Genomic DNA, 10,248 nt, shown 5'->3' on the forward strand with positions numbered 1-10,248 from the left:
AAAGCAGGACTAAAGCGGGTCTAAAGCAGGACTAAAGCAGGTCTAAAGCAGGACTAAAGCAGGTCTAAAGCAGGACTAAAGCAGGACTAAAGCAGGTCTAAAGCAGGACTAAAGCAGGACTAAAGCAGGACTAAAGCAGGACTAAAGCGGGACTAAAGCGGGACTAAAGCGGGACTAAAGCGGGACTAAAGCAGGTCTAAAGCAGGACTAAAGCAGGTTTAAAGCAGGACTAAAGCGGGTCTAAAGCAGGACTAAAGCAGGTCTAAAGCAGGTCTAAAGCAGGACTAAAGCGGGACTAAAGCGGGACTAAAGCGGGTCTAAAGCGGGACTAAAGCGGGACTAAAGCAGGACTAAAGCAGGTCTAAAGCAGGTCTAAAGCAGGACTAAAGCAGGTCTAAAGCAGGACTAAAGCAGGACTAAAGCGGGTCTAAAGCGGGACTAAAGCGGGACTAAAGCAGGACTAAAGCAGGTCTAAAGCAGGTCTAAAGCAGGACTAAAGCAGGACTAAAGCAGGACTAAAGCAGGACTAAAGCGGGTCTAAAGCGGGTCTAAAGCGGGACTAAAGCAGGACTAAAGCAGGACTAAAGCAGGACTAAAGCGGGTCTAAAGCGGGACTAAAGCAGGACTAAAGCAGGTCTAAAGCAGGACTAAAGCAGGTCTAAAGCAGGACTAAAGCAGGACTAAAGCAGGTCTAAAGCAGGACTAAAGCAGGACTAAAGCAGGTCTAAAGCAGGATTAAAACAGGTCTAAAACAGGTCTAAAACAGGTCTAAAACAGGTCTAAAACAGGCAAAACACTTTTGAAGCCTATTTTTATTTTTATCCTAAAGTAAATTTAAATAGTTTTGGCCCTTTTTGATTTTATATATGTTATTTATCATTGTTTTATGTTGCACTGAGTCACCAAAGAAAGTTCCTACATTTGTGGACTTTGTTCATTGCAATAACCCTTTTTCTGAAACGTTATAACTGGGGCGTCTTGAGCTGTGGTGAGCTGTGTCTCGTCTTTAAGGATCCCCCTGAAACGAGTCAAGAGAGGAGTTCCACTTAAAGACACTCAGGCCTGAGAGCTCATTATGCCAACAGGCCGGAGCCGCCGCGCACAAGAAAAATACTTATTAGTCATTATGCAAATGAGGGAGAAAGGAAAGATGTGTAAAAGCGTTTCATACAATCACCGCTTGATGAGGAATTAATTGAAAATGCTCTGGCTTTTGCATCGACACCGACTGAGTTTAGTGTCATCAGAAGTGTGACGAGAAAGACAATCTGTGTGTTTTTGTCTGATATATTAGAACAGTTCTATAGTTATGAACAATATTAACCAGGGCTGCAGTGATTAAGCCACATCATTAGGCCCATTAAAATACTGTAATCATATTTGGATCATTGTAATTGTGAACTGGACTAAACGGACTCAAAGAAAAAATACAGCAGTATTAAATCAACAAATAGTTAAAATAAATAAATAAATACAGCCCTAAACGTGAATGTAAAAATGTATCACAAACTAACAAGGGTTTTACTTGGATTTAGCTGCAACTTTATTATATTTTTCTCTAACTGCTTGTAATATTGACAACATGATTGTCCAAAAACATGTAACATATGAGATCTGGACGTTAGATATGATTGAAGCTCGTTTGTCTCGTTATGTGGACAAACTGCTGCTGTTTTGGCAATAATTCAGTTTAAATTTAATATAATTTTTGCTCTGCAGGATCTGATCACATCAGGGACGGCGGGGGGGGGACAGAGGGGGGACGGCCAGGAACACACGGGCCAGTCCAAACAAAGCTTTGACTGATAGTACAGGTGATGTCCCTCCTGCTCCTCCTGCTTCTCCTGCTCCTCCTGCTCCTCCTGCTCCTCCTGCTCCTCCTGCTCCTCCTGCTCCTCCTGCTCCTCTTGCTCCTCTTGCTCCTCTTGCTCCTCTTGCTCCTCTTGCTCCTCTTGCTCCTCTTGCTCCTCTTGCTCCTCTTGCTCCTCTTGCTCCTCTTGCTCCTCTTGCTCCTCCTGCTCCTCCTGCTCCTCCTGCTCCTCCTGCTCCTCCTGCTCCTCTTGCTCCTCTTGCTCCTCTTGCTCCTCTTGCTCCTCTTGCTCCTCCTGCTCCTCCTGCTCCTCCTGCTCCTCCTGCTCCTCCTGCTCTTCCTGCTCTTCCTGCTCCTCCTGCTCCTCCTGCTCCTCCTGCTCCTCCTGCTCCTCCTGCTCCTCCTGCTCTTCCTGCTCTTCCTGCTCTTCCTGCTCCTCCTGCTCCTCCTGCTCTTCCTGCTCTTCCTGCTCTTCCTGCTCTTCCTGCTCCTCCTGCTCCTCCTGCTCCTGCTCCTCCTGCTCCTCCTGCTCTTCCTGCTCTTCCTGCTCTTCCTGCTCCTCCTGCTCCACCTGCTGTAGAACTGTAGATCATCTCTGAAGTTGTAATGACATAAACAGCACAGTGTTGATGAAATTACACTTGTTTTTCTAAATACATTTCAGTTTATGAGAACAAACGTTTTGTAATTTGTTTTTACGGATCCAGTAATTGCTTCAAAACAGCGTAGGCTTTATAAAGCTATTTATTTCTTGTATTTTAATAGTTTTATGTTCTACGTTATGTTCGGCCCGCGACCCAAATGAGTGTGACTCCCCTGATCTAAAGCAACAGAGGACGTTCTGAAGAGACCGTTGCCTCTCCACACAGGAGGGCGTGGCCTTCTCCTGGAACACTAGATGAACACTGGACTCTCTCACCATCAGCCCTGGAGCATGTCGTTTGAGTCCCAGGACAGAGCTTCTTCTTCTGCAGTGTGAGCTTCTGATGGATATGCATTCAGTCTGTCCCAGGGCAGCTGTGGCTGCAGGAGGAGGAGATGAACCACTTTCACAAAATGACCCCTGACATTTTCACTCCAGAGGAGAAAAAGACTGTTCTTTCCCCAGAGCTCAAAGTGAACTCTTAATATTACACTCATGTTCCACTTATGCATATTAACGACTCGTGCCACAATTATGATATTAGCTAAATGCTAATGGAGCTAATTGGAGACTCTCTCAGATTTATTATGACTGAGGAAGAGTCTGAAGGAGCCAGAGCTGCACAGCAAGAAAACTGACCGAAATATTAAAGAGGAAATGAAAAACTGTGTTGCATTTAAAATGAATTGACAAACAAGCCTGAAACCGTGATGAAACTGGCACAAAACCAGGCCTAAAACAGGTCTAAAACAGGTCTAAAACAGGTCTAAACCAGGTCTAAACCAAGAACAGACAAAGAACTGACCAGGTACTCACACTTCTTACTAAACCCTTGTACAGTAAAAACACACGTCTCCAAAGTACTTTTCCTCCCGCTTCGAGTTGTATAATTGGTCCGGGTCGTCGGGGGGTTGCAGCCACGGTCCTGCGTTCCGATTGGCCAAGCCTCTCCGCGGTCGGCTAATTGGTCGGAGGTGCGTGTTAATTGTCGGTGGAACGGGGTCAAGTGCGTCTGAGCCAGAGCGCCCAGCGGCCCCCGCGCAGAGCCGAGGGTCTCATTTCGTGGGGCAGAGTTGGGTTTAAGGGTCTGGGACGAGAGCGCGCTCATCGCCGGGTTAGCAACGAGTCGCCAACGCCTCACACGTCCGCGGCGGCGAGCGCTTCAGGCGAGCTAATGCCGTACAAACGGGTCAAACGGTGACGGCAAGTGACCAACGAAATGACACGTGTGCAATGGAAGAGCAGAAAACATCCTCCAACCAAATATGATTGTAACTGATCTCTGGGGATTTAGGATGATTTAAATGACGAGCGAACAGCTAAATCTGCACCCACGATCACCCAAGATCACCCACGATCACGTACAAAAGCCCACGATCACCCACAATCACCCACGATCACCCACAATCACCCACGATCACGTACAATCGCCCACAATCGCCCACGATCACCCACGATCACCCACAATCACCCACGATCACGTACAATCGCCCACGATCACCCAGGATCACCCAGGATCACCCACGATCATCCACGATCACGCACGATCACGCACGATCACCCACGATCACGCACGATCACGCACGATCACCCACGATCACGCACGATCACGCACGATCACCCACGATCACGCACGATCACGCACGATCACGCACGATCACCCACGATCACGCACGATTACGCACGATTACGCACGATCACCCACGATCACCCACAATCACCCACAATCACGTACAATCGCCCACGATCAAACACGATCGCCCACGATCGCCCACGATCACCCACGATCGCCCACGATCGCCCACGATCGCCCACGATCACGTGCAATCGCCCACGATCACCCACAATCACGTACAATCGCCCACGATCACACACGATCGCCCACGATCACCCACAATCGCCCACAATCGCCCACGATCACACACGATCGCCCACGATCACCCACAATCGCCCACAATCGCCCACGATCACCCACGATCACCCACGATCGCCCACGATCGCCCACGATCACACACGATCACCCACGATCACGTGCAATCGCCCACGATCACCCACAATCACGTACAATCGCCCACGATCAAACACGATCGCCCACGATCGCCCACGATCGCCCACAATCACGTGCAATCGCCCACGATCACCCACAATCACGTACAATCGCCCACGATCACACACGATCGCCCACGATCACCCACAATCGCCCACAATCGCCCACGATCACACACGATCGCCCACGATCACCCACAATCGCCCACAATCGCCCACAATCACCCACGATCACCCACGATCGCCCACGATCGCCCACGATCACACACGATCACCCACGATCACGTGCAATCGCCCACGATCACCCACAATCACGTACAATCGCCCACGATCAAACACGATCGCCCACGATCGCCCACGATCGCCCACAATCACGTGCAATCGCCCACGATCACCCACAATCACGTACAATTGCCCACGATCACACACGATCACCCACGATCGTCCACGATCACCCACGATCGCCCACGATCGTCCACGATCACCCACGATCGCCCACGATCACCCACGATCGCCCACGATCACCCACGATCACCCACGATCACCCACGATCACGTACAATCGCTCACGATCACGCACGATCACGCACGATCACGCACGATCCCGCACGATCACCCAGAGGACACTCGACGCAGCTAAAAACATGATTCATGACAGAGTTAGTATTTGTTTTACCTCTTCACAGAGACTTAGGAGTGAAATCTATATCTGTATCCGAGTACAGCCCCGAGTACAGCCCAGAGTACAGCCCCGAGTACAGCCCCGAGTACAGCCCCGAGTACAGCCCCGAGTACAGCCCCGAGTACAGCCCCGAGTACAGCCCCGAGTACAGCCCCGAGTACAGCCCCGAGTACAGCCCCGAGTACAGCCCCGAGTACAGCCCCGAGTACAGCCCCGAGTACAGCCCCGAGTACAGCCCGATGTGGTGTGGTGTGTGACTGACTTGTCCCAGCCGAGGGTCTCGAGCTCGTGGAGGAGGTCCGAGTAGGACTGAGGCCGAGGGATGGAGAGAGGCTCAGGATGGCTCTGAACACGAACCTCCTGCAACAGGAACGAGCGTTAGCAGAACAGTATCATCAATGAAAATCAAACATTCTTTATTCATTCACATTTTCATTTAATAATTCCACTGTCTTTTTAATGTGTTTTAGACTTTATTTAGTCCAGATAACACCGATCATCAGAATACGACTAGTCTTGTGTGTTTTCGTGGCCCTCACGGACGTCCAGAGCCCGTTAGTGACACTGGATAATGACTGTGCTCCGTCTCTGTCACATTCACAGTGTCGGACGCCGCTGTTTGCTTTTGGTTTTTGTCTTATTTGAGCCCCGGTTTCGCTTGGGCGCGTGTGAACGTGTGAACGCCGCCGCCGCCTCCTCCTCCTCCTTCTCCTCTTCCTCCGTGTCAGAGCGACCTGTGGATTCTCACCAGAACAGTCTTCATCTCCAGGAGGAAGGAGCCCAGGTCTGATGCGTGCTGCAGCCTCTGGAACCACACACAGAGAGAGTCAGGTTCACTTCATCAAGGTGGGAAACGTCATTATCTACACCTCAAATGATCTACGAGTACGATCTGAGGCGAGGCGATCGAGTGTCAGATGCCCCGTCATCCTCCAGCTCGGTGTTCCCAACTCTGGCAAAAGCAATCGTGAGCAAAAAACACTGAACATACCGAGAAGTACAAGACAGATGAATATAACGCTGGCTGTAGTACTTTTAGTGGATGGGGTCTTAGTTCTTACACTTATAATCATGGTTTATAATCATGGTTTAGACCCGGTTTAGACCCGGTTTAGACCCGGTTTAGACACCTCGTCTTTGGCCCAGGTTAGACCTGATTGTGACCTGGTTTAGGCCTGGTTTAGTCCTGGTTTAGTCCTGGTTTAGTCCTGGTTTAGTCCTGGTTTAGTCCTGGTTTAGTCCTGAAGCATGGAGTGAGTCAGCAGAAGTTTTGGAAGTAACTGGACACTTTAATCAGCTTTTTCCGGGCGATAAAGTAGTTTTGTGCCACGCCCTTCGCCCCCAATACAATCGCACGTGTCTTTAGTCGCCCGAGTATCCCTTAAGTCGCCCATTTTAACGGATCATTTAAGTCATTCACTTGTTGCTCCTCCAGATTAATCTGTGTTCTTCCCAGAGTTCCAGAGTTCCACTCCGTCCGTCCTTTGAAACGTTAAGCAAACACCTGAACGACACATAAACACGAGCCATATTTAGCCTCCTCCTCAGACCGGTCCATTATGAAGTGCACGCAGCCGCTCAAATCAAACACATGCCGTGATTAATGGAGGCTGCCACTGGCCTAAATAATTAACGATCGCTTAAAGGCTGCGAAATAATGAACTTTGGAGCCCGAGGAGCAGTATCAATCTCCACCGAATCACCCGCCGGGCGCCGTACGACAAATACGCACATTTACCACACCGCGTTAATTAAACGGAAAATATTAGCGTCAGAGGAAGAGAGAGAGGGAGGGTGAAGAAGAAGAGAGAGACGAAGGAAAGAGGAAAGAGGAGAGAGAGAGAGAGAGAGAGAGAGAGAGAGAGAGAGAGAGAGGAGAGAGAGAGAGAGAGAGAGAGAGAGAGAGAGAGAGAGAGAGAGAGAGAGAGAGAGAGAGAGAGAGAGAGAGAGAGAGAGAGAGAGAGAGAGAGAGAGAGAGAGAGAGAGAGAGAGAGAGAGAGAGAGAGAGAGAGAGAGAGAGAGAGAGAGAGAGAGAGAGAGAGAGAGAGAGAGAGAGAGAGAGAGAGAGAGAGAAGAGAGAGGAGAGAGAGAGTGAAGAAGAGGGGAGACGGAGGGGGAGAGGGAGAGAGAGAGACAGAGGAAGAGGGGGGGGTGAAGAGGGGAGACGAAGGAGAGACGGAGAGAGAGAGAGGAGAGAGGGAGGTGGCTAAAGCAGGACTAAATGAGGACTAATCCAGGTCTAAACCAGGACTAAACCAGGACTAAATCAGGACTAAATCAGGACTAAATGAGGACTAAATGAGGACTAATCCAGGTCTAAACCAGGACTAAACCAGGTCTAAACCAGGACTAAATGAGGACTAAACCAGGTCTAAACCAGGACTAAACCAGGTCTAAACCAGGACTAAACCAGGACTAAACCAGGTCTAAACCAGGTCTAAACCAGGACAATCAGGGGCTGGTCCAGTGCAGTGTAATACTTGAGTCATTGCCACATTGAGAGTCTTTAAAGAGTTTTAAACACGACTTGAGCCTCACGGTGATCGTCTTCAGCTCTGACATTTGTGTTTTAGTGGAGAGTGAGTTCCACAGTTTACGCTTCTTAACTTCTCCGTTTTCTCTCTCAGGTCGAGCAAACTTTAATGTTCAGAACTGTCTCTTGTGGACAGACTTCACCTGTTTGAGAACGGCCTCGCGTCCTTGTAACAGATGCTTCAGCCGCCAACAGCACTGGAGTCTGAAAGAGAAGGACCGTTATGACTTTATCTGACACGGTGAAGTCAATTAACCACAGAACATTTGAAGTAGCACTAAAGACATCGTTTTGTACTTTGCTTGTTTTATCTGTCGATCTGGAGGCAGAAGGATCCGGATTCTGAAGTCCTGCTCCTGCAAAACAAACACACTTCAACAACAGAAGGAAACATGAGCAGCAGTTATAGTTATTATACAGTTTTATTACATTACAACCAAATACAGGCTGAAATACTGTGACTTAAGGCTTCTAAATACTCACAAATAACGAGGGCTTTATCGATGAAAATAACAAATAGTTTACTCTTTTCTGACATTTCTCTTCATTAACACCGTCGTCTGCACTATTAAAGTATTTTCATCTGTTAATATTCCAGAAAACACGTATCATTATGAGTATTTTAATAAATCATCATCAGAACCTGGTTTAAAGACATTCACTGTCATGTTTAATAGTGTTTATTGAATGACAGACACAGCATTTAGGATGAGAACAGAATCCAGACATTTTAGTCATCATATACTAACACATTTTACTTTGAGGCAAGAAAACGTTATTGTTTTCTGTCCATTTTAATAGAAAAGACATAGTTCTACATATTATTTGCTTATTTTCGTGTAACTTTATGTCCACTTCATGGACATCGGTGTATAAGTCTCACCTGGACACAGATGAATCCGTCGTAAACAGTTTTGTCTTTGTTCATTGGCAAAAGGAGCGGGTTTTCCTTCATTAATAAACTGTCCATCACGTCGTATCGATCCGCGCGCGCTCATTAACGCGTGTCATTAAAGGAAAGTCACGCAAACACTCAGAGACACGCGCGTGAAACTGAACAAAAGCCTCTTAATAAGTGACATTTAACCGAACAGAAGTATTAAATGTTGTAAAGTCCAAATATCTGGCTTTAGAGTTTGTTTTTGTGACTTTTCCCGGGACGTTTTCTCACTTCCTGGTGGCGCCGCAAAAACAAAAAACGTGTCGCGTCACTGCTACGTCATGACGCTGCGACGTCATGACGCAGCAGTGTCCGGTGAAATATGGAGTTTGACTTTTTTAGTTAGGCCCGAGCGCCACAAGCTGGCGAGAGGGCTATTAATCTCGTAAGATTACGGCTGCGAAAGTGCGCACGCAGTGCGCACGAAATCGAGCGCGAAGCGCTCACCCACTTCCAAACACTCACTAACGCACTCCTTCACTCATGCACGCCCCGTGCATACTAATTAGTAGTAGGAAAATGGAACATTACCGTTGTAAACGGGCGAAGCCCGTGCAAAAGTGCGCACTAAACAAGCACTTTACATTGAGATGACGACCGCAAAGCGGTCGTCATCCCCATATAAAGCACTCATTTGCGCTAAGTAGCTCACGAATACGTTCCCCATCTCTTGCATGTTCCGTGCATATAAGCATGTAATGCAAAAATTGAACATTATTACTGTTCAGAGGGCCAAAAACACAAAGTGGGCGGAGCCCACTCAAAATTAACGAAAGTACCCGTCAGTGACCAGGGACCCACACCATGAGGTAGGAAAGCGCGAGCGCTTTCCGAAAATGTATAGTTTATGATATTTGAAAAATGGGAAAAATTGTTTTCGCATCGGAATATTCTTCTTCTTCTTCTTCTTCTCGGGACCAACCCCCCTATTTTTCACCCAGTGAACATTGACGAAAAGTCACAAAAATGTTCACACCTCTAAAAATCGTGCCTCTCTACATTCTGGCTATTTCCCTTTTCTAAAATAAAAAAAAATTGGCGCGTCAGCGCCCCCAAATGTACCAAAAATGCATTGAGAGATGGGAAATGACCCAAAAAAAATCTCATCGTAGAATCATGAAATTTGGCGCAGAGGTAGATGGTGACAAGAGAAGTAAAAAATATTATTACGGCAACGCCGTCCGCCCAACCAAATGTCGGCCATATTGCTTCAAAAATGGCTAAACATGACTTCGGAGTTTTTCCAAACGTCGTACTTTTACGAACTCCTCCCAGGGCGTTGGCCCTAAAAAGCTGAAATTTGGTGAAAATGCTACTGAGGAGTGGGACATCAAAAGTTATCCAAATTACATTGATACCTCTCACGGTCTCGGTGCGGCGAAGCCGCAAACTGTAGCTAGAATTTCAGAAATCTCCCATATTTAAAATTTCTGCCGTTTGCGCAGATAAAGTCCGAATTGCGTCAAATTAGAATCAGTTATTAAACTCTTTGCCCTAAACCTACTTGAAGTGAAATAAATTAATTTGGCGCCACAGCGCCCCCTACAGATCTTATATGGAGGTTAAATGTTTAGTTTTGCGAAATTATATGAAAT

General features: G+C 47.6%; 1 protein-coding gene across 1 annotated transcript in view; it reads right to left on the minus strand.

Moving 5' to 3' along the window:
• Positions 1–8,884, minus strand: part of fancl (FA complementation group L) — a 43,790-nt gene extending 34,906 nt beyond the window's left edge. The window contains exons 1-5 of the mRNA XM_072437170.1: positions 8,597–8,884; positions 8,011–8,069; positions 7,857–7,917; positions 5,929–5,985; positions 5,443–5,540 (exon numbers count right to left, since the gene is read on the minus strand). Coding sequence (XP_072293271.1) covers positions 5,443–5,540; positions 5,929–5,985; positions 7,857–7,917; positions 8,011–8,069; positions 8,597–8,683 — 362 coding nt within the window. The 5' untranslated portion in view covers positions 8,684–8,884. The remainder of the gene's footprint in view (positions 1–5,442; positions 5,541–5,928; positions 5,986–7,856; positions 7,918–8,010; positions 8,070–8,596) is intronic.
• Between the last annotated feature and the right edge of the window lie 1,364 nt (positions 8,885–10,248).

Source organism: Eucyclogobius newberryi, unplaced genomic scaffold (assembly GCF_026437365.1).
Source record: "Eucyclogobius newberryi isolate DKJ021-1_F unplaced genomic scaffold, fEucNew1.0.hap1 SCAF_8, whole genome shotgun sequence".
NCBI classification, from domain to species: Eukaryota; Metazoa; Chordata; class Actinopteri; order Gobiiformes; family Gobiidae; genus Eucyclogobius; species Eucyclogobius newberryi.